Raw genomic sequence first — 25,131 nt, 5'->3', positions numbered from 1 at the left:
TGACAAAATTGACAAAATTGACAAAATTTACAAAATTTACAAAATTTACAAAATTTACAAAATTTACAAAATTCACAAAATTTACAAAATTTACAAAATTTACAAAATTTACAAAATTTACAAAATTTACAAAATTTACAAAATTTACAAAATTTACAAAATTTACAAAATTTACAAAATTTACAAAATTTACAAAATTTACAAAATTTACAAAATTTACAAAATTTACAAAATTTACAAAATTCACAAAATTTACAAAATTTACAAAATTTACAAAATTTACAAAATTTACAAAATTTACAAAATTTACAAAATTTACAAAATTTACAAAATTTACAAAATTTACAAAATTTACAAAATTTACAAGATTTACAAAATTTACAAAATTTACAAAATTTACAAAATTTACAAAATTTACAAAATTTACAAAATTTACAAAATTTACAAAATTTACAAAATTTACAAAATTTACAAATTTTACAAAATTGACAAAATTGACAAAATTGACAAAATTTACAAAATTTACAAAATTTACAAAATTTACAAAATTTACAAAATTCACAAAATTTACAAAATTTACAAAATTTACAAAATTTACAAAATTTACAAAATTTACAAAATTTACAAAATTTACAAAATTTACAAAATTTACAAAATTTACAAAATTTACAAAATTTACAAAATTTACAAAATTTACAAAATTCACAAAATTTACAAAATTTACAAAATTTACAAAATTTACAAAATTTACAAAATTTACAAAATTTACAAAATTTACAAAATTTACAAAATTTACAAAATTTACAAAATTTACAAAATTTACAAGATTTACAAAATTTACAAAATTTACAAAATTTACAAAATTTACAAAATTTACAAAATTTACAAAATTTACAAAATTTACAAAATTTACAAAATTTACAAAATTTACAAAATTTACAAAATTTACAAAATTTACAAAATTTACAAAATTTACAAAATTTGCAAAATTTACAAAATTTACAAAATTTACAAAATTTACAAAATTTACAAAATTTACAAAATTAACAAAATTTACAAAATTTACAAAATTTAAAAAATTTATAAAATTTAAAAAATTTTCAAAATTTACAAAATTTACAAAATTCACAAAATTTACATAGTTTACAAAATCTACAAAATTTACAAAATTTACAAAATTTACAAAATTTACAAAATTTACAAAATTTACAAAATTTACAAAATTTACAAAATTTACAAAATTTACAAAATTTACAAAATTTACAAAATTTACAAAATTTACAAAATTTACAAAATTTACAAAATTTTCAAAATTTACAGAATTTACAAAATTTACAAAATTTACAAAATTTACAAAATTTACAAAATTTACAAAATTTACAAAATCTACAATATTTACATAATTTACAATAATTACAAAAATTGAGAAATGACAAAATAAGCTAAACTTACAAAATTGATAAATCTTCTGGACAGTTGGTTAAAAAATCGCTTTTAATTTTTAAAACTCGCTAAAACTTTCGATAAAATATGTCATTTCTTTACCGATGTTTTTGCTCCTGTGGATATTATTTATTAACTAACAATTTGCTCCGGGGGTCTTCAGATCTCCCCCAAAATTGAATTTTTTGTTCATTTATTCGACTTAAAAGCACAGGTATATTTTTTAATATAAATAATTTATTTTTCAATTCAAGTATTTGATTAGATTTTTTTTGTCAGTTAAACTTTTAAATAAAGCCACACAACTCCATTTTTTTTTAAATATTAAAACAGCACATCAAATCGTTTTGTAATGTAATCTTTCCCAAAAAAAAAATATTTAAAAAAATTAAGTAATGACTTTCAAAATGAAAAATTGTAAATAAGTATTGAATGACGTCTCAAGGTATCGTCCGAATAACTTTCATGCAACTTTCATCTTAAGACACCAAAGTGGGCCAACAACTTCTTTAAGATGAATAAAATATTGAAAGAAATAATGAAAACCGTTTTTTGCATCGAAAACAAATAATGGTTGATAATTGCGCTCACATATGCAGGTAGAGCACGCTTTAAGAAGATAGGAACTAATGTTCTTATCAAAGCAGGTAATTACGTGCCTTGTAGAGTATTATTTACAAAACTGACATCATAATTTGGGCTATACAATGGTATTTTTTTGTAAATATTCGGTGATGAAGAGGGAACTTTTTGACACCATTTTTAGCTTGTTAACAGTTCTTCATATTATAGATCATTTTTTTTTATATTCCAAATGGAAAGCTGATAATGCAATTTGATGTGCTACTTATTGATTTCCGTTGAAAAATAACAGAGTTATGTAGCTATAAAATACGGTTTTATTCTATTCCAAAAAAAATTCTATCGAAATCTTACTCGAAATTTACATATGTTAGAAATCTGAAAAATTAAAAGTGTTTGGAAGTCGTTAAAATGAATAAAATTTTCAATTTTGGAGAAGATCTGTAGACCCCCGGAGCAAACTTCTCATGTAATGAACAAAAATACCCAACTGTCAACAGTTTGCGAAACGGAAGTTCTAAATTATGAGCGTTGCAAAATAGAACATTCAGATTCTTTTCGTAGCGTTTCATTATTGAAATTGTAAGGTTCTCTAGATTATTAGTCGTTTTTCACTTTTACACTAAGTATTCGAACAAAAAAACACGTTTTTTAGTATCAAATTCAATATTTATTATCAATTTAAAAAAATGTTCAAGTCCAAGCCACATTTCAAGGTAGAAGTACCATTTTCTTTGCTCATTCTAATCCATTTGTCCAATTCAGATCGTGTAAATTTCAAGTTGTATGATAATTGTAATTGTTATTGTATTGTTTTTCTTCCTTGAGGGGCAATTGTACGTATTGCTCCTCCTCCTCATAATCCGGACTTGTTCTAGCGAATTATCTGCAACTTCGCTTTAAATCTTGCGGTAGGAATTATTATTTGGTTCAAAAAAATTCAAAAAAGATTCCTTCAATCCAATTGATCCACTTGTGATCTATGTGATTTGCATCTGATTCCATAGAAGAAGAAAAACAAAGCTCGAGTGAAAAAACACTGTATCATAGGAAATGGATCTGATCTTTCAATTACTTACCCTTTGGAAGCAACTGGTTGTGATACCGTGAACTAGGAACGGAGGCATTCGGATGCTGATTTGAATTCAAACCACACAGGCTTCAATTACATTACGCACAAATGTTTATTTCCCATTTGATTCTGGTTTTGGATTTTTTTTTATCTTTCTTTGATTAAAATTTATTCTCGCATTGGCTGTCTTGCTCGTCTTTTTTTGTTGGTTTTTTTTTCATGTGAAGTGTACGTGTGTGGTTTTCCTCCATCTCTTTGTCAGTATCATTTGAGTTTATTTGTTTTCGTTTCATCAATGCCCATAAAGATTCCAGGTTCGGTTTTTGAAACTCCATTTGATGGAAACACGCCCTGGTTTTCGATGATTTTAGCTGTTTTATAATACTTTGTACAGGTTTTTACCATTTGGATTTACTGGAATGATTTTTGTTTTTTTTTGTGTTTTTTGTTGACACTGTTCCATGATTAGTTTTCGTTTTGTTTTAGTTTTCTTTTTTTTTAGGGAATATAAAATCAATATATTTAGTCCGTTAATAGAAGATCTTTGATCTTCGCTATACAATCTTGGCTTAGAAATCAATAAATTCCTTTCACAGCTTTACAACAACGTGTGGGGGGATTGTAACAGTAACCATTCTTTGAAAACCCATTTACAAACGTAACTTAAAAGTTTTATACTTTATACTCTCGGTTTGATTTTGGCTATGGTTGTCAACAAAACATATCTCCAGCTTATGTCACATGGAAGAGAGCACCAAACAGATTATTTTTGACTAGGACTGATGATTTTGTTTATATATCTTAAATCTTCTTATTGGCTACTTACGTTACTAGGTTTTTTTTTTTCATTTACTCATTACTCGCATCGGTTTTATTTTTTTATATTTTTCCCAATCGAATTATCTAAACTTGTCAAACCTTATCGTTTAGTATTCGTTTAATATTTATAAACCTTTTGATATCTACACTGTCCGACTTTTGTATTGTAAAAAATAATCCAAACCAATAGCTATCCCTACTGATTTACGCCTTTTTTCACTAATATGTGTACAAAAATGGAAACAAAAGTCCAAACTGCTCTCGCGCAACCGAAGCACAAGTGAGTAGCTACTCTTAGCTAACGTCATCGTCCTCGATCTGTAACTTTGGTTCGTAAATATTGACTAACTTATCAAATCGCGGACCCCATGTGGTCAAAAAGCTATACTCATGGGGTTCATCGTCAGTACCTGGAGAAGGGAGGAACGGTTGAAGGAGAGAGAACGAGTTGAGTCAAATGTGTAACGAACACTCCTAGTTTAGTTTAAATGTGTGTGTGGGTTGTGTCAGTATGTTTATAGGGATATTTACAAAAGTTTTTTTTTGAGTTTTAGTTTTGGCGAACTACTCAAAACCCTTTAGGACGTTATTATGGTGATCGTTTCGGGGGGCTGAAGGAAGGAGATGGATTTGGGAGATTTTTTTGATTTACCTGACTGTAAGGAACTTAGCGAGCCAGACGTGCTCCCGCAGCCCTCGTAGGCGTAGTTACGGAGATCGTCGAAGGGCCCCCCGGAAGAGCTGGAATCGACGTCCATCCTTCGTTTCCGTTCGTCCAGGAACACGTCGACCTTGGTGACGATCTGGTCGGACACGACGGCAATATCGGGACCTGGACGGTGACATAGGAAGTCGCTTTGATTTAGAGGTGTGCGTTTTGTTTTTTTTTTTTGTTCGTGGTTGACGATCAACGATTACACACACAAAAGACATTGAAGAGCATAAAAACAACGAACGCACATGAATGGAAAAGGACAAAAAAGTGATGATGATGATGAGTGTTAATGTGGTTGTTGAAATCTATCTTAAAACTATTCATGATTAATAAGTTGAACATAAACAGATATGGTTTGCCCAATTGTTAGACAATAGGAACAGGAATAACATACTGATATTACTTATTAACATTTAGATAAACTGCAACAGATAAAGATAAGCAACTGAGCTTAAACGGTTAAGAATGATGGATAATTGTTGGTCAAATATTTTTCACATGGTTTACTCTCATTATTTATTTATTTATTTATTTATTTATTTTGATCAACAGAGCACATATAGATCCAAATGATGACTTAAAATTAAATTAAATTAAAACACTTAGGTTTAGCTACGGGCTCCTCAACGCACTTAGAACTTTTCTTCGGAAAACATCCCTCGAAACGTTGAAGTCAAAATGCTCGGAAAACGGTTGAACGATTTCATTGCACCGATGAGGGCGCTGTTTGCTCCATAATTGTTCATTCGGATGGGAACATACATACAATTGAAGATCCTGATTTCTAAGACCACGGGGTCGCACACTTAGTGAAATAGCTTCCAGTAGAGTGGGACAGTCGATTCGCGATGTCAAGAGATCAGCAACGAAAGATGCACGGGTTGCATGTCTACGGGCTTGAAGAGTGTCAATGTCTATAAGGCGGCATCGATTTTCGTAGCTTGGTAAACGGAAAGGGACTTGCCAGTTCAAATGCCTAAGGGCGTATCGTAAAAAACGCCGCTGGATAGCCTCGAGACGTTCAGCGCCGTTCTGGTAGTAGGGGCACCAGACGGCAGATGCATATTCAAGAATGGAACGAACAATGCTGCAATATAGGCTTTTAGCTTAGCTTAGCTTAGCTTAGCTTGATTGACTGCTCACATCCACCTTAAATAGTTGAACCTGAAATGCTTTATCGACAAAACTCAATTTTTAATACATGTATTTTTCTCCCTCTTTCAAAACCTTTCATGATTAAAAATAAATTCCTTTAATGAAATTATCATTACAAGCTATGCATTTCAAATCCCACGATCACAGGCGTGGCTCAGTAGAACAAGTTCCACATCGCCAATGGTTGCTACTCCGTGATTGACCGAGGCCACCAATTTTGTTCAAAGGTCAAATGAATGGTGTCTGGGACTGACAGCACATTCACATTGCCCAAAACTGATGCTCTCTCTTTGAACATCAATAACGGCGCCGGCCACGTCCTAGCAGTCAATTGATAGATTGAAAGAAAGAGAAAGGGATGAAAGAATGATTTCGTGCTTTAGGACCGAGGTCACCTCTGCATCCTAGCAAAATAATTTTGGTTTGGAGTGTGGGTGTAAGGATATGTTCTGGAGACACTTTTGACTAGTGCCATGGTTTTGATTGTAAACCTTATCTAATATGCTTCTGATGGTTAATATATTTGAACAAATAAAGAGAACTATGAACCCTAAGATAATGAAGAATTTATTTAAAACAGTTATTTTATAAAAAAAAGGTTTTAAAAAGGATGTAGCTAAGTCAGTAAATAATAAGAGGTTCCACGTAGAAGAAATATTGCTTGATAGGATTAAGTTCCTTGTGTTTTCTGTTTCCCGACTTATACTAAATAACACAACATTAATCGAAATTAACTCCAAACGATCAAAAGCTGAAATTGAAATTCCGAGAAAAAAATCCAAAACAAAAAAAAAAACTGACAACCTAAGCAGGTCACGAAATTTAAAACATCGACTAGGATAGAAACGAGCGAAACTCACACCACGTTGGATTGCGTATTTCGATGTTGGCCTAATAATTTTTCTCCGAAACACGAGAACCAATAATCATACACAAAGTACACTATTTTCGGCACTGTTCCGGAGTAAACTTTGAAAAAGGTCAATTTCGCAGGATAAATCTTATTTTGTTCACCTTGTCTGCATAATCCACCGAACTGATTAAAGCGGGTAAAAAAAAACATCCTACAAAAATACGAAACGTGGATTTCGACACTCAAACACTCTTCGCTCGACAAGTGCCGGGCGAACCCGAACTCCTTAGTTAAAAAAAGAACTATGGAAATAAAACTCAAAGTTTTGAAATAACATAGAGAACATTAAGATTGTTATCAAAGTTTGTTTGCAGATGCGTTAATAAAATGCCGCAAACACACATCTAGTTCATCGACTCTTAAAAAAAAACCTGCCTGCAAAAACTATAATGAAACCTACTATTTTCAGATGTTTGTTTCATTTCGCACACAAAATGTTCAGAAAAGTTAATGAAAACAAAGAGAGAGAGTGAAAAATGCCATCATGGAATATCCTCACCGGATTTTTTCCGTATTCGTCAGAGATGTTGCCTTTTCTCCATCCAGCGGCGCATGACTTGCTGTTGATCAAGATGCGAGGTATACTCCTACCACAGCCACACACAACACTTCAACACAAAACGAAAAAATTCCGATCAGCCAAAAATAATTATAATTTTTCTAGAAAACACATAACTACAAGACCAAAAACGAGACCGACAGAAAACGCGACCGTTTTCGAGCACGGCTTGCTGCGAATCAATGCTGCAATATAGGCTTTTACTCTAAAAATAAAACCAAGACTTCTGGATGCTTTGTTGTCTACGTAGTTTGTATGTGTCTTGAATTCCAGTCGCTTATCGAGAATGACGCCCAGATCACTAATATGGTCCACGCGTGCGATGGGCTGTTCTCCAAGGTAGTATTCCGCGATCAAAGGCTGCCGCTTACGGGAAAAACTGATAACTGCGCATTTGTTACGATTCAATGGCAAGCAATTGATGTCGCACCAATTAGCGAAGAGGTTGAACTGGTTTTGCAGAAAATTAATATCGACGTAGTCGTTTACGGTGTAAAACAGTTTTAGGTCATCAGCATAGCAAAGTTTTGGGCTGTCAAGGAGTGAAAGCACGTCGTTAAAATACATAAGGAAAATAATCGGTCCTAAATGGCTTTCTTGTGGCACACCGGAGGAGGCAGAAAACTGCTTGGAAAAGGTATCACCAGTCCGAACAGTCAGTTTGCGCCCAGTCAAATAACTGCGAAACTAGCCAAGTAAAGTACCACCGAACCCCAAGCGTCCATGTTTCCCTATGGCAATTTCGTGGTTCACTTTGTCGAATGCAGCTGACAGATCGGTGTATATGGCATCAGTTTGAAATTTTGCAGCAAAGCTTTCATGCACAAAAGAAGTGGACGTCAACAAGTTGCTTGTCGTAGAGCGTTTAGGCATGTATCCGTGCTGGTCATTAGAAATGTAATTCTTACAAAACGAGGAGATGGGATCCAAGACCACCAATTCGAATAGTTTGGCTATCGAACATAAGGCTGAGATTCCACGGTAGTTGTTGACATCTCGTCTATCACCTTTTTTGTGGACCGGGAACATATAAACTTCTTTCCACAGTAGTGGAAAGGTAGCTCTGTCAAGCGAAGCTTGAAAAATGAGACGAATAGGAGTCAACAAAACAGGCATGAAACTTTTTAAAAACGATGCTGGTATCCCGTCCGGACCCGTAGAAAAGGAATTCTTGAGCTTCGACGCTGCCTTTGAGATGATTGCATCCTCGACTTCAATACCGTTTAATGAAAATCCCAGTGGCGAGATGTTCCTGATAGCACTAGCCAAATGCTCTGGGGATGTGGAAGCTGTACCCGAGCAGACTTTGATGCCCAAAACAATAGCAAACTGATAACAAAATGAGGTGTCAACAGCAAACTGATAGCATCATTTGCCATCTAATATTTGACTATAGCATAAGTAGGCATCATTAAGGTTTCAAAAACTTTTATTTGACAGCAGAATGAGACCAAAATGGGGTAGCGACAGCAAACTGCTAGCATAACTTGATGTAGAAACTGTTCTAAAAGCAAAATTAAGCATCGTTGAGGTATTATTAATTTTCAAACATTATATAAACCTCATTCCAAAATAACATTGAAATTTGCTGTAGGATCCATTCAATACAAAAAAAAACGAAACTAAAATGAGGTGCAGTTCTATGAAATAGCACTCGTACTTAAACTTTTAAAAATAAAAATGAACCTTGAATTTATCATAACTTCATGAGCACCAACAAATCCGAATCCCGTCTTGAACCCATCGTCAGCAAAAAATTTCGGAACAGTATTTTCGGTTCGTTTGTGCTGCTGAACTACCAGTTCTGGGAGAGCCTTGAGGTTCAACTCCGGGTCCTCCCCTGCCAACACGTCCAATCAGCTCCGAAGTTTGATCGATGCTGTCATCCTCGCGGCGCTTGGAGTCATCGCTTTCAACCTCGTACACTTCGGAAACCTGTAACTTGCGGCCTGCCTACGGAACATCCTTGTTCGTACCTGGTGATAATTTTAAATTTGACGACAGACAACGAGAGCTATTTAGTACAAGGATAGAAAAAACTACCCACGAACTCTGTATACAGAAACCCATAAACATCTATAAAGCACAACAACCAAAAAGTAGGTAGTTGTGCCTTATGTTTCCATTGGGTACAAACAACCCATTTTGAAAGTTTCGGGAATTATATTTTCAGACCTGGGGATTTTTTTTTATTATCTGACAATTTGCGCCGGGGGTCTTCAGATTTTCCCCAAAATTGAAAATTTGCTTCATTTTTGCGACTTAAAAACACCTGTATTTTTTCAGATTTCTAACATTTTTATTTTTTGAGTTAGCTTCGGTTAGATTTTTTTGTAGATAAAAAATAACCATTTTTCAAAGCTACATAACTCTGTTGTTTCTCAACGGAAATTATAAATAAGCACATCAAAATGCATTGAAATTTTATCAGCTTTCCATATAGAATAGTTGAAAAAAAATAAATAATGACCTTCAACATGAAAAGTTGTAAATAAACTTTAAATGGCGTCTAAAAGTACCGGCTGCACCACCGAATATTTTGCAAAAAATACCATTGTATAGCTCGATTTATGATGCAACTTTCATCTGAAGACACCAAAGTGGGCCATTAACACCTTGAAGAGTTATGAAAGAAATAATGACAATAAATCTCTTTTTTTGCATCGAAAACAAACAATGGTGGAACAACTGCACTCACATATGGAGGTAGCGCGCACTTCTAACAACATGGAAACAAAAGAACTTACCAAAGCAGGTAAAAAACACTACTTTTTCGTGCTCTGTAGAGTGTTTGCAGCAAAACTTATTGATTAAGTGATATAACTAACAATGGGAATGTTGCTTTTACAACCTGGTCATATACTATATAACTTATTAATTTTTCGATCAAAGATCATTGTGAAGCATAATCAATGCCAATAGTAGAAGGTTCAGTCCCTGTGTTTGGGATCACTAAAATGTGATTAAAAAAATGAAATATAGACGTGCTTAACATAGTTTTTATGTCGGGAGCTAAGCACTGGACATCAAAATCCTTTCCCATTGATAAAAAAGTATGAGAAAGTGGCACAAATGTTGTAGAAATAATCGAAGAGCTCAGTATGGCCAGCCCAGGCTGTAAAATGATGAAAATATGATACTTTTACCGTATTCGTTTTCTACATTCGCCCAGTTTTGAGGTTTACCATACTAGAACGAACATAATTCGTCGTCAGTGTTTTGCTACCTCGATCGCTCCCACACGAATCTTCATTGTTCCACCGTCCATTTTAAATCAAATCTGGGGAATTACGGATGCAAAACTTAGCGCATAAACTTCTAAAAATGACAGTAAAATGTGCATAACTTGTTGTGACCTGGTGCAAAACTGGTTATAAACGAATACGTTATTAGATTTTTGGATATAACATGAAATCAGTTAAGCTGAAACAAGCTGCCGCCCCTTCTTTCATAACAGTCCCATATACAAAAATAAACAAGCGAGACAATCAGCTTTTTCCGTTTTGGAATATATTTTAAATTGTGACCACCACTTTCAGCATAAACGAAAATCGTTTCTAGGTTGTTATAATAAATCGTTAGACCTGAAATTTTCGAAATTGGGTCATTGGTAAGGTCGAGAGCACCATTTTTATTCATTATGGGACTGTTAATCGACCGTATTTGAAACCTTTTTCGAATCTACTAGCATAACAGTCCCATACAAAATATATTTTCTCACCAAGCTACTTTCAGAGACTTAAATTTGATAATTTTTGAACTTCCAAATGCAATTGTCAGAAAAAGAAACATACTTTTGCAAAAAAAAAAATATCATGAATTCCACATTATAAGTTGAATCTTTTTACGATTTTTGATTGCATCCGATAGATTTTCGCTCAGGAAGTCATTCCTAAGAAAGTCAGACCTGCCTTCGAAAACTAGTGTGCATCATTCGACATCAAGTGAGTTAAAAAAATGTTTAAATGATTCAAAGCAATAAACCAAAGACTATTTCACCGAAAGAAACATTGAAAAGTAACCAAATCCATGGTATTTCACATATGGGACTGTTATTCAGGTATATTTCATATAGGATAGCCACGAATTGATATTTTTTTTCGAAATTTCTAGAACAAAACCTCTTTTTTTAGTCTTTTATGTTGAAGCCTTATGTTGACCTAAAATGACGAAAATTCATATGGGACTGTTATGCGAGTAAGGGCAGTCTGAAAAGGACGAAAAAATAGTGTTTTTTACCAGCTTTGATAAGTTCTTTTGTTTCCATGTTGTTAGAAGTGCGCGCTACTTCCATATGTGAGTGCAGTTGTTCCACCATTGTTTGTTTTCGATGCAAAAAAAGAGATTTATTGTCATTATTTCTTTCATAACTCTTCAAGGTGTTAATGGCCCACTTTGGTGTCTTCAGATGAAAGTTGCATCATAAATCGAGCTATACAATGGTATTTTTTGCAAAATATTCGGTGGTGCAGCCGGTACTTTTAGACGCCATTTAAAGTTTATTTACAACTTTTCATGTTGAAGGTCATTATTTATTTTTTTTCAACTATTCTATATGGAAAGCTGATAAAATTTCAATGCATTTTGATGTGCTATTTTATAATTTCCGTTGAGAAACATCAGAGTTATGAAACTTTGAAAAATGGTTATTTTTTATTTACAAAAAAATCTAACCGAAGCTAACTCAAAAAATAAAAATGTTAGAAATCTGAAAAAATACATGTGTTTTTAAGTCGCAAAAATGAACCAAATTTTCAATTTTGGGGAAAATCTGAAGACCCCCGGCGCAAACCCGTCAGATAATAAAAAAAAATCCCCACCTATAAAAGACTAAAAAATATGCATTAAGTGAATTAATCTAGGTGTTCAAATACCTCTTGTGCTTCAAATGAATAGGAAAAGTCATATAAATATGTTAGACGAGCTCATTTAGTGGCTGTGTTGTCGGTGAAACAAATCCAATACCCTAAAACGTTGCTGCTATTTAGTACAGCAATTTATTCCTTCTGGGCCTAGTAAAACCTTTTCTGCTGCTGTCGGAATAGTTTCTTTTCGGGGAAACTCACGAAAGCAGTAATTTGGTTTAAAACTATCCATAATTGCATATGAACATAATTTATCATAACATAAAAGTAAATTTTTTTAGGGAAAAAATAAAAGTGTATTTTAAAACTTGAGCCAGTGGCAAACGGATCCCGAAACAACTTTGACTTTCGATACAACCGATTTAGAACGACCGCGATGTTTATATTCATCTGTCAATTTTGTTTTCCATTTTGAAGTTTCTACGCTCGGGTAAAATAACTAATATACAACAATAAAAAATCAACATCGCGGAGCTGTAACTTTGCCGTTTATTTTTCATTTAATTTCCATTATTTAATCGAATTAGTTGTTCTGTTTTAAGCCAAAAACAGCTGTTTGTTGTTCAATACAACCAACATCATTGTATTGGTATTGAGGAACTTTTAGCTACAGTGACAAAATATTCATAGGTTGTCACCGATCTTTTTTCAAGCGCCTCTAGGTTGCGACTGGAGTGAAAAACGCGTTTACAGCAATTAGGTTACAACTGGAGAGCCACCAAGTTGAAAATACGCTATTAGTTGTTCCATTATTTACCTAAAAATATTAAGCTCACTATTGAGTTCATGATTCTTTTTTGTGTTTGCCGAAAATTGAGTTCTTTTTTCTAGCAGTGTAAAACAAATAACAAAGTAGTGTCGTGTTGTTTTGTTTGATTCGAAAATGGTTGGTGCTCTGTTCTGTAGCCTCTGGCTAAGCTGGCTGGTAACGGACCACTTCGGTTGTGATCATCGATGCTGAAGAACATCTGGAAACCGTCGACGAGCTGGTCATATAAAAAAAATCACCCTACGTTGATTTCTCCGCTGATTTGGTTGTGTATTGATGCTGCCCGGGCTGTAAAGATTACAATTCCAGAGGTAATTCTATAAAAACGGTCAATGTCCAAGTGCGTATCAGCTCGATTATGATGCCAGATTGTGTCCTGAATTGTTCCATTGCTTCACAGCGGATAACAAAATAAACTTATTTATTTTTTATTGTTTCTTTTCAGTTTCGGAAAAAACAAAAAAAAAACCCCTGCCGTGAACTGGACATTACTGTGGAGAAAATTGATTTACATTGGTCACTACAGTAACTGTCGTTCTGTGCAGTTTTGGCATTGTTGACTTTAAGGAACACACGCCGCTAACCGAATACTGGAAGTTCAAAAAGTTTATGCTGGTTGTTGATGAGTAGAAGCCATTCATTATTCGTGAAAATTCGGCTACCTTGTCAGTTTCCGGAAACCCTGGCCATGGCTGAATTTGCAAAACGGATTCCGAAAATAATTGCAAAAATTTCTGCTAAGGACGCAACTGATCTATTGGCAGAGTTACACTGAAATTATCATCGCGAGCCGCTATTCCGATCCTGTTCCTAACGATGTGATCAAATCCAAGCCCGACCCCATCCAAACAGGACCAGGCTATACGGATGCATGCGCGGCCGGTAAATTAGGAGGTTAGGTCAGGTACAGTAAACTTATTGTTAAAACTAAAAACTTTGAGAATTTACATTTTTTTAAGTGTTTTCATATTTTAATATGAGATAAAAGTAGTGTACGTGCATGTAGGTTCACTAGATAGAAGTACACAATTGAGGCACTTATTATCAAAGGGGTTTAAGTGCCCAAATGATAGTTTTGAGAAAACGCGTTTCAAAGATTTTAATGTGCTCGATTTCTCTAATTCGAGCAGTTTTTATTAAAAAAAATATTGAAAATTTGAGTTTTGCACCACATAGGATAATGGACTTATTTTGGACCAGAGGACCTATTTTGGACCACCTTGTTTAGCTCTCTGATGAAGCAACTTATTATAATACTCATAACTGCATTACATTAAGTGCCTGGGCTTTGACTATATTGTTAAAAAAAAAATCATGATTAGTTGCTTTATAAAAGAGCTAGACAAGATGGTCAAAAATTGGTCCTCTGGTCCAAAATAAGTCATGTACATGTATGATTGAGTATGATTGAGATATGAGGAATGCTTAACTCAAAAATTGATGATTTCGGCACTCCTCTGATCCTGAAAGCAATTAATTATAGTTTAAAATCATTCAACAACTTTGGAACTCAGCAAGTTAAAAAAAATGGTTGAATTTGAAACAAAAATTTATTTTTTAGGTTTTTTTATACGTGCGTGATCTGTGCTTATGGGAAAAATTTTGCAAAGGACGAAAAAAAAACGATCCGTTGCAGCGATGCATCTGTACAGAACGGTACCCTAATCATTACAACGCAAAGCAACAAAATGCAGGTGGTCTGCTAAAAAGCGTTACGAGCAACGAAGGAATCTGAACAGGTGCGAGCGGTGATGGTGGTGCTGGGAAAATTGGCAGCAACGTAAGCGGAGGAAACACCACTATGGCTGTCGTTCATAGGAAAATCGACGGGGACAGATTCGAACTCCAATTTCAACTTCGTGCTGACTACGGAGGATTTCGAATTCCGACGGAATTTGTTTGCTCGGACTCGTTTGCTTGGGTCGGACAGTCGAAATTATTGAAAAGCGACATCTGCCCTTCCCGAGAATCATTGTTAACTGCCCCATGTATGCTGTATTATTAGTAAGTATTCAATTTCATATTACATTCCCTTCCACACCCTAATAAGAACATTATTAGAATATGCGTTTTGATTATCCCGAGCATGCATTTATAGAAAATTTGCTATCACGCCTCGAGCTACAAATTTGCTCACATTTTGGCTTGGATGAAGGTGATGCATAGAAAAAACTAGAACCAAAATGTTCATATGCTGCTAGCAAAGTACTGCCAAATTTGGCTTGATTTGAAACCCTAAATATGCCTCGTTCTGCTGTCGTTTTCCGTAACTTTTGAGAGCATATTCATGTCAAATTTTGCTATCATTCAATATTTACTGATGCTTTATATTGGCATCGTTATGCTCTCCAAGCTCTCGAAAATCGAGGTGTAGTTGGGGTCTCAATTTTAGCAAAATTAGGCATCACTTTGCTCACAAAGTATGAAAATTTGTGCTCTCATTTTTGCTGTGTACCACCTTATGTCAAGCAAAATGAGAGCACATTTGACTCTCAAGGCGTGATAGCAAAATTTGCTATAATTTTGCCATAAAAGTGTGCTCGGGTAGTGAAGATATTTGAAAATTTTCGGGCAAAAAGATCGCAAATTTCACGATTAGAGTTCGCCGTGATGTCATCCAGAAACATATGGGTAGGAATACCAGGCTCTTTCCGCAGACTATTCAGGTGTTTCCAAAATGATTTTGGGCAGGATTTGAGGTTACGTTGTACTCGGCGAAGGTAGTTCTGGTAACAACGTTTGCTAGCTTTTTTATAAGTGGAATTAAGCTTCCTATATATATACTTGGTGTAAGGAGATTTTTGTTCGTTATAATTTCGAAGCGCACATCTTTTTTCCGTTTTCAGTCGTCGCAATTCAGGCGTAACCCAGGGAGTTCGTAGATTTTCTCTAATTGTACGTTTAGGCACATGACGATCAATGACATAGTTCAGGATATACGAAAAGGTTTCTGCAGCAGAGTTAGGATCCGATAAATCGAGCTCCGATGCCCAGTCGATGGTGGCCAAGATGCGAGAAATGTCCTCGAAGTTGGCGTTCTTATAGTCGAGGTAAAAAGCTGGAAAATTTACAACACAACACTTTCTTATTTTGGCGTCAGGTGAATGACCTCTTTCGGGGGCTTTTGTGCACTTATTTTAGCAAAGCAAAAGTTGAGCCTCTATTATTCGGGTCCAGAAGGGGAAGACGAGGACTACTCGAAGAATTCGCGAATTGGGATGTAATTGTTTGACTTCGCGATTAGACTTGTTCGTATCGGGTAGTTCCGGTTGCGAAGTCAAGCTAGATCAGGCCGATCAGCGGACGATTGAGACTTTAAGCTCGCTTACGTCCGGTGATTTGAAGTGTCAGGATCGAGTGGTTTTTTCAATTTCAATTGCGAATAGGTAATTAAAGTCAGAGTGTGATCCCGAGACCAGGTGCCCTTATTTAAAAAGCCCTCTTTTTCGCTTTAGTCTGTGCTAGGTAAAGGAAGCTTAGGATAGTGCAGTGCAATAAAGTGGTGCATTTGAGTAATAGGTAGGTGGAGACTCAAATGGGTCAAATAAGCAACCCGAACCGCTAAAAAAGACGCACAGCGGGCCCGTCGCGAGCCACAGGGGGGTCCCGCAACATCAACTCCCACCAGTTTGGCCAACCATACATCCACCCACACCACGAGTGGCCGACAGCAGGCTGGTTAGCGGCTGATGGCCATAACAGCAGTCGCCAAACAACCCACCACAGTCAAACGATCACCGGATTCCGTTTTAATTCCCAACCAGTCACGCTACATAGCTGCGCAATTGGTATGCGGTTACCGGTTGAACAAAAAAGGTTCTGATCGCCCCGTCTTAGCTACCTGCTTAGGCCTCGACCAGTAAACATCAGCCGGGTAGCCGCAAAGGAGTTACCGAACACGACGAGACTTACATCTAGTCCCGCCAACAGCTATTTTTTTTCTCAAGAGATTTTAAGCGCCAGTGGCTTATTTATCCCGACCGCCAACAGCTAGCAGTCTGAGTGAGTACTCATAATCAGCCCACCCATATTCTCTAGCGATTGTTATACAACCTGATACATGTGTTTTCGCAGCTTGCACCGTATCTTTTGGGCCGGATGTACAAAGTTTTTTTGCACTTTCTGGCCGGAAAATCTAGGTTTTCGGACTGGCGAGCCGACAAAAGTAGCCTTTTCACCACCCACGAGGTGGAAAAACCGAAAAATTAATCAAAAATCAAATGATTTTTCCTCGCAAATTCTCTAAGTTATTTTGCGAGAAACCAAGCGTCTCCACCGAAATGCACTGCTAGATAGAAATTTTGAAAGAGGGAAGATTAGTTTAGGCCTAAACAGTACGATGTAAACACAACACACATAAAAATACAATAAATCGAACTAACTATTGTAAGCAAAATGCGAATGTTCTCACGATGATAATCTGATTTGGATAACTGGAAAGGGAGTCACACGCTGTTCGTTGTTCGGGATTTATTTTGTTTCTTTGCTGCAGAGATTGGCCGCGAATCCAATCGATTTCTGTCTCTTCTGATCCAGGTAAGTGGTTTTGTCTTGTCCGATGATTAGCACCCCTAGCTTGCTTTCGTTACAAACAGCTAACTCCCATTTCCACGGATTTCTCCCGGGTTTTGTCTCGACTTCGGGGCGGCCCTTAGGGGTCGAAGTACGGATCCCTTTTTAGAGTCCCTTCCACTTCTTTCCTTAAATCGGGAATCAAAAGGAACTCGCGACCGACTAACAATTGATAACAATTGATTGTCACCACAAGGTCTTTGACAAACTACTATGCACATGAGACTGAGTCAATTTGGGGCCATTTTTTGAACATCTGAAACCCTGGAGTCTAAAAAGCTTCGTTTTGGTCCAAAACTCATCCATGATTTATTGAAGAAATTTTGAGTAATGTTCACATGAGTTAAATTTAACTTTTAGATTTTTATGGGAAAATTGAATGTTTCGTACTGAAAAATCAACATCATTTTTGTTTCTTCTGTGGAACCGAGCCTACTTATGGTTTTTTCGTCAACTCATATTCTGCAAAACAAATTTTCCGCTGAACAACTTTGTTGTAAACCGTAATTTCGTATCTTATTAGACAAAAAAGTTATTAGCCGTTGAATGCGGGTATGTCTTTTAGCAATGAAAAAAATATGAATTCAATTGACATCACTGCTTGCTGCCTAGCGGAATAAAGCATCACTTTTTTTTGTGCAATACTTCGCGAGGCTCCAGCAGTGATTGAATGTACTGTTAATCAATGCGAAAAGACATACCTCAAGGCAGTTTTATAAAAGACAAAGAAGCTATCGACTACGCTGCGGCTTGCTGTCTTATAATCGATTGTTTTAGTAATATTTTGGAAATCATTTTTCTGTCTGAGAAGAATTTTTCAAAAATCGGTATCAAACCGGTACGTTTTGCCTTAAATCGGTTATAAGCACATACAGATTCTTGGTAAAAGTTATTGTCAAAAATCGGTATAAAAACCGGAAAATCGTTATGTGTGGCATCGGTGGCTATAGCTATAGATTTTTCCCAAGAAGGACCAGTGGATTAGAATGCTTTTGCTCACTCTTATGCAGTATTGCCAATGTTCCTGATTTTTCAGGATTTGCCCGATTCTCGAGGCTCAGACTGACAACCTAATAAGCCACTGTGATTGTGGTGAAAAAGGGTAGTTAAAAACTGTATTACATACCATTACTGAAGTGAATATGTTAAGGGAAGACCAAAAAAAGGTCATCGAAGTCAAGCGAAATATCGTTACTTTGATTACTTTGGCGTAGCCTGATTTTTATTTTTACCAGTCTCTGATTTAAAAATAATGTTGGCAACCCTGCTCTTATGTGTTGACCACCGGTATGAAGTATTCATTTGGAACGCGAGATAAACACATTGAAAGCACACTGAAATGTGCAGAATTGTGCGCTGGAACGGGCGGAAATTCACCAGATGTGCAGCAAAATTCATCAGATGTGCGGCAGAATTCAGTGTTGACCAGAGGTATGAAGTATTCATCGCTGAGCGCTGTTCTGGTCTAGTGGATAGGCTGGTGCGAGTCTGGTAACCCAGGCGTGCTGGGTTCGATTCCCGGTATCGGCAAATAAAACTTCTGGGTTTGAATCCCTTAAGTTGCTGACAGGTAAGATGTGATTAATTGTATAAATAAATAAATGCACTAAATATTTCAGAGAGAATGCATCTGGGGTTAATCTGAAGAGACTATTGCAAGCGGAGTGGATCGCCAACCATGCATTGTAGGCCTCTGAAGGTTGGATGCCTTCCCTCGACGAACCATCGGCCGTGGAAGCCCTAGAAGCAATTCGAAGGCCAAGCCACACAAACATAGGCTGGACCGTGCTACCGATGGGGGAACAATACATACATTCATATGAAAAGATGTCTCCCATCTTTTTTAACCAAAAAATAACCTCTCAACAATAAATTTCGAAAATCAACAAATCTCACTTAAATACTGTGTTTAAAAGTGGTTCAATATAGGAATATAGTATACCAAAAGTCGTCATATAATTATGAACAAGGTTCTTAAGGCCACAATTTGCAACTAAAAAATAAGAAGAAAAAAATCTCAAAATGAAGAAGGAAAAGAAATCAGTCATTCGTTTCTGATTACTTTTCAGAATTGGAACAATGAAAAAATACTTGTAAGAGCTGTAAGCATAAAAAACTGAGTGATTTTGTTCATAACTATCCCACTTGATCAGTATCATGGGTTGTAAAATTCGTTTCATCCATAATTAATTGTTCTTTGAGGCTCAAAATTCTCGCTCTTCACGGAATTGTTTTGATTATAAAATAAGTAAAGATAGTTTTCAGCATAGATTGAGAAATCAGAAATGATATTAAGTTGTCGAAGACCGTGAACAAAAAATAAATAAAATCATTTGAGTTCTTTTTTATATACCTGCAAGATCTATTTAAACAAATGATATCCCAATTATTGATAATAGTTAACAGGAGAATGTCCAAACTCATTTTTTGGTACCTTCTAAAATCGTTTTGCTATCATTTACTTGAATAGAATAAATTTCAATCAGAATTTGCTCAATAAAAATCAATGAAACTTTGTGTGACGTCAGCTTGAAAAAAATGGCAACAAAAGTCCTAGGTCTAATAAAATCAATATCAACCCAGTGGTGACATCCAAACGTGAGCTAACACATTAGAGGTAAACTTTTTCACGGTAAAGAAACTTTCGATTGGTTTCAATAGTTCTTGTCAATTTTTATTTGGGTGAAAAAAAAGAAACTCTGCTGAAATATCTTCGTAGTGATGGTGCAAAAAAATTTCCGCAAAAATGCACGCTTAGATTATATTATGTTCAAACGAACACAAACACATACAGGATCTCAATGAAACTTGATGTTATCTCAAAGAGATTCCTTTTTTTCTTAACTCTAAGCGTACATCTTTCGAGGATGGCTAGCATCTTACAAATGTTAAAACCATCAACCCACAGAAAGTGTACTAAGTGTGCCGTGACCGGGGTTCGATCCCATGCCTGCTAGTAGAAGACTTGAAGACTATCCTCTACGCCACGAGCTGCAGCTGAGTGATAGTTAAAAATAATTTGAACAAACAAAAAGTTAATTGAACTTTGATACAAGATTATTGGAAAGGAATCCCTTAAAGTTTTTTTTTTTATTTGCAACGTGAAAAATATTTGACCAACGATAAGATGTTTCCATCAGATGAAGCTACTCTACTTGTTACACTTTTTTGAGGTAGAAATACTTACGTACGGGAGGCGCCTTGTGCTGCACCAGCTCCGGCAGTGGCCCGATCGGAATCTTGAGCGTCTTCATATCGAACGCCGTCATATCGTTCTCTCCGCCGCCCTCGTCGCAGTAGTTAATGATGTTCTCCCGGATGTCGTCCTTGGTGGCCGGTTTCTTGTTGAAGCTCGCCGACCGACGTCGCGAACAGGAAAAATACAAAAATAGCAAAACTGTTTGCAAGAATTGTGGATTAGTTTTGATTCTGACAGTTGATTGGGACAGTGGCGAAACTTACTGATAATCAGCAATAAACAGGTGATGACGGCAGCCAAGGCACTTGTGCTGAATTTCAGCGCTTGTCGTTCCTTCAGGAACTCGCAGCTCTCGCCCCAGTACGAGTCCGGACAGATGCATTTGTACTTGAAGCGCGGTTCCTGGTTGATGCAGGTCCCCCCGTTCATGCACGGATAGTCCAGACACTCGTTCCGGTCGATGCAGGTTTTGCCCTCGGGTGACACGATCATACCGTCTCCGCAGCTGTTGTTGAGCGTATTGTAAGGAGAGAGAATCGGTAAGCTATTCGAGAGAGTATTGAGAGTAGTGAAACTTACGTGCACTCGTACTTGTTCCAGAGATCGACACACTCGAATGGTTCCGGACAGTACGCGTTCTGACAGGGATTGTTGGACGAACAGTACCGCTCGATGTTCTTGGCGGTCGTTGCTTGACCCCACTGGGTGCCGTTTGTTGCCGGAGGCAAAGGAAGACTCTTTCCGTCCAACCTTGAGAACGATAAAATTGATTCTTTCAAGACTCTTATAAAATTTAGAGTAAACAATGAAATTTACCTGATATCATCGATACAGCTCTTCTGATAATCGGCTTGGACGTCGAAAGTTTTCACGCCGGTGAACTCCGGTTTGCCTCCGGCGTAGACGCCTTCCTGCTTGTCGACCGAAAGCCACTGATGGCCATCGAATGAGAAACTCTGGTTGAAGTTGGCCCCCTCACCGCCATCCAGCTCCAATACGGCTGCAGATCCGTATCGTTGAACTTTAACAACATGCCACAGGCCATCGTCGACCTCGACTGCACTCAGTGAAACTTCGTGCTCATCGACCTGACCGGAGTTCAGACTGTATCGGAACAAAAGCTTCCCTTCCTTCAGTTCAATGATTCCGTACTCTCGCATATGCTGATCGCTTATTCGGAACAGCTCCCCGAAGGTTTCTCTCGTTCGAAACCGAAGCTGTATTTGAGTAGTGAATTTATCCGGTTCGAAGCTGAGCGCGTATTTGACGTAGCTGTGAGTTTTGAACGTGGTTGGTGTTGTCGGAAGACTGCAGTAGGTTCCGGACCATCCAGGGTTACATTCGCACTTGGCTTCGTCGTAGTTGCCGACGCACTTTCCGTGTTCCATGCATTTGGACACTTGTGGATTTAGGTCGCAGACTTCCTGGGTATAGAGACATCCAGGCATCGTAGCTTTCGACAGACCTGGATGAGATAGATCGTAGAGGATTCCGTTGTGCTTGAAGTTACGAATACAGCCCTCGAAACCCGCTCCGACAGGCATGTATTGCCAGCGATTGTAAGTGTAGTCGAACTTTTCCCGGAACACTCCTCCAATTTGAAGGGGTGTGTTTAAGTTAAGATATTCGTTGAATTGTGGGACTTTTCCGGTAGCTTGGCAGGTGTGATCTACAAATTCTACGATGTTGCCGTCATCGGCTTCCGAGATAACTGCTGTTTTGCAGTAGTCTACGACCATTTTCACCTGTTCTGAGTCCCAGAAAAGATCTATCCTATGCCAATCTCCATCATTTAGTGGGTGTTTGGTTTGGATCCTTAGCTCAAGAGTGCCCGATCCGTAGTCTATTAGAAACCGAGGGTAGCCTTGGTCTAGTTCAAGGGCTATGTAGTCCGACAGCTGCTTATCATCGTTTTCGTTCGGTGGAACTATGGGTCCATTGTAGAAGATCAGTCCATCTGATTTCGTTGTAATAAGTTCTACACTGATGTGTGATTTATCGCACATATCTAGAGATGGATACCAAGCCCATCCATTGCCCCGGAAGCTGCGTACCGTTTGCTGACAACGAGGGCCTGTGTATCCGGGAGGACAAGAACAGCGTATTCCTGACTTACTGTCCGAGCAGCGTCCTCCGTTTAAACATGGATGGGATTTGCAGCTTTGCTGCTGTTTATACTCTCTGGCGCTACACATGCACTCGGCAGTAGATTTGATTTGAACTCCTACTAGGGCGGTTTTGTTGGCATTTACTAAACTTGGATTTGTTTGTACCTCAATAATGCTGGTGCAAGATCCGTTGCATTCGGCATTTTCGGCTAAACATTCATCGATGTTCACCATTGTTATGTTGATACCGACATCCTGCTCGATATCTTCCTTGTGCAGCAGCACAATTCCATTAAGCTGGACAGCCTTAAAGTAGTACGCATTCCTTGCGGAAAATCTTACATCTGTAATCGGAGGATTTTTCTGTTTCATCTGGACACTGAAAACATCTACGTTTTTCTTATCGATATTGAGTAACTCGGCTAGCTTATCTCGGAAACGCTCCAGCTTACTTCTAAATATATTCTGGGTGCGGTAGTTCCAAATCCTAATAAAATCTTCATCCGTGATTCCTACCAAACGAATAGATCCGGAGTTAACAATAGCTTCGTAGGAGATGTGCTTCACAACAACCGACATGTTGGCATTAGTTTCTTGAGCGTGCTTTCGATCATAGATCTTAAACTTGAGCTTGTATCGACCCTCTCGTGCGCCACGTCTCATCGTCACCATTCCTGAAGTGTCATCCAGCTTAAATCTAGGGTTTTCAACTTCATCCCAATAGAACAACTTATCCGAGGTATCCCAATCATCCAAATCATTGACGAAGATCCTACCGATGGTTGTATCAGGAGCTTGACCTTGATAGTTGTAGACGATGACTTCTTTCGAACCAGCTTGCATTATGTTGTCGTTTAAATCTCCGATTGTAACGGTTAACGTACTCGTACCCGTTTGAGGTGGACTTCCCGAGTCCTTAATAACTATCGGGATTTCGTACTGCTTTCGATACTCTCGATCAAAAGATCTCAGTGAAGAAATAATCGCCATTCCATCCCCTGTATTGTTCTGTTCGACCTTAAAAGACGTCCGAATTCCATCGTCAGCTTCTGGATCCATTCGGAACTGAAATGGAGGCCCATTGCCAACTTTCCGATCGTCCCGATCGGTGGCTGCAATGTCGATTATTTTCGACGGGGGAGAATTCTCCAACAGTATCGGAGTGTATTGTTCTGCAAACACCGGTGCATTGTCGTTTACGTCTTTCACCTCTACCGTTAGCGTTGCCGTAGCTGTTCTTGCTGGAACACCATCGTCGATGGCTAATATTTCAAGACTGTACTTGGAGATCGCTTCTCGATCCAGTTCTCTTTGTATGCTCACCGTTCCTTCTTCGTTGATTGAGAACTGCCGTTTCCTATCGGTTGCTCGATTGATCATGTAGGTGATCTTACTCTTGCCAGCTTTATCGATGTCAATGGCTTTGAAGCTGACCAACGATTTACCAACTTCGTCGTTCTCTGCTGCCGTTGCCTCCATGTGTGGCCTCCGGAACCTCGGAGTATTATCATTAATATCTTTCAGCTTAACTATCACCCACGAATGAGCAACGTGATATTTGTCCGTATCGTTGATACCCTCGTTATCGATCACCTGAATACGAAACCGGAACCCATTGATCTGCATTGGGTCCTCAAAATCCAGAGGTTGAACTACCTTCAAACTTCCAGTACCATCGACGTTCTTGATCATGGCGAACTTATCTGCTCCATATCCACTACCCCCAATAATCTTATACTGAAAGTTATTAATCTCATCGTCATCATTCACGGTCACCGTCAAAATCGGTGCATCCGGCAGCACATTTCCGTCCGTTTCCTCAACTTCCACAAACCATTCATCCTTGGTAAAATGCGGCGGCATATCATTCAAATCCTTCACCTTGATCGACGCCGTTCCCGTACCCTTTAAACCCCCACCATCGGTTGCCACAATCTGCAGCGAGTAATCCGGCGTCTTCTCCCGATCTAAACAGCAAACGGCCGTCTTGATGACCCCGGTATCCGGATTGATATCGAAAATCGGCAGTCCAGTTTCCTCCTCAATCGCATTCTTTTCGATCGAATAAACAATCTTGGCATTCGTCCCCTCATTCACATCGTCGTAATCCTCAGCCTTAATCGTCATAACGTACATCCCAACGGTCCCATTTTCGGTAACATTACCATAGTAAATCCCCTGCGGAAAAGCCGGCGCGTTGTCATTGACATCCTTCAAGTTGATCTGCACCTCGGTGAAACCGACCAATCCCTCGCCTCCCTCGTCCTGCGCAAAGACGGTAAACTTCCAGGATGCCCTCCCGTGTGGCGGATCACGGTTCAGAGGCTACACCAGGTCCGATGAAATGGAGTCGTCAGAAA

General features: G+C 37.5%; 1 protein-coding gene across 1 annotated transcript in view; it reads right to left on the bottom strand.

Moving 5' to 3' along the window:
- Nucleotides 1-3,185: 3,185 nt before the first annotated feature.
- Nucleotides 3,186-25,131, bottom strand: part of LOC129741410 (neural-cadherin) — a 284,444-nt gene continuing 262,498 nt past the window's right edge. Inside the window, exons 6-11 of the mRNA XM_055733133.1 lie at nt 21,480-25,096; nt 21,243-21,413; nt 20,927-21,168; nt 20,652-20,861; nt 4,569-4,748; nt 3,186-4,326 (exon numbers count right to left, since the gene is read on the bottom strand). Of these exons, the coding sequence (XP_055589108.1) occupies nt 4,211-4,326; nt 4,569-4,748; nt 20,652-20,861; nt 20,927-21,168; nt 21,243-21,413; nt 21,480-25,096 (4,536 nt within the window). The 3' untranslated portion in view covers nt 3,186-4,210. The remainder of the gene's footprint in view (nt 4,327-4,568; nt 4,749-20,651; nt 20,862-20,926; nt 21,169-21,242; nt 21,414-21,479; nt 25,097-25,131) is intronic.

Source organism: Uranotaenia lowii, chromosome 2 (genome assembly GCF_029784155.1).
Source record: "Uranotaenia lowii strain MFRU-FL chromosome 2, ASM2978415v1, whole genome shotgun sequence".
Taxonomy (NCBI): domain Eukaryota; kingdom Metazoa; phylum Arthropoda; class Insecta; order Diptera; family Culicidae; genus Uranotaenia; species Uranotaenia lowii.
The sequence above is the reverse complement of the archived record's forward strand: the minus strand, read 5'-3'. Positions and strand labels throughout refer to the sequence as shown.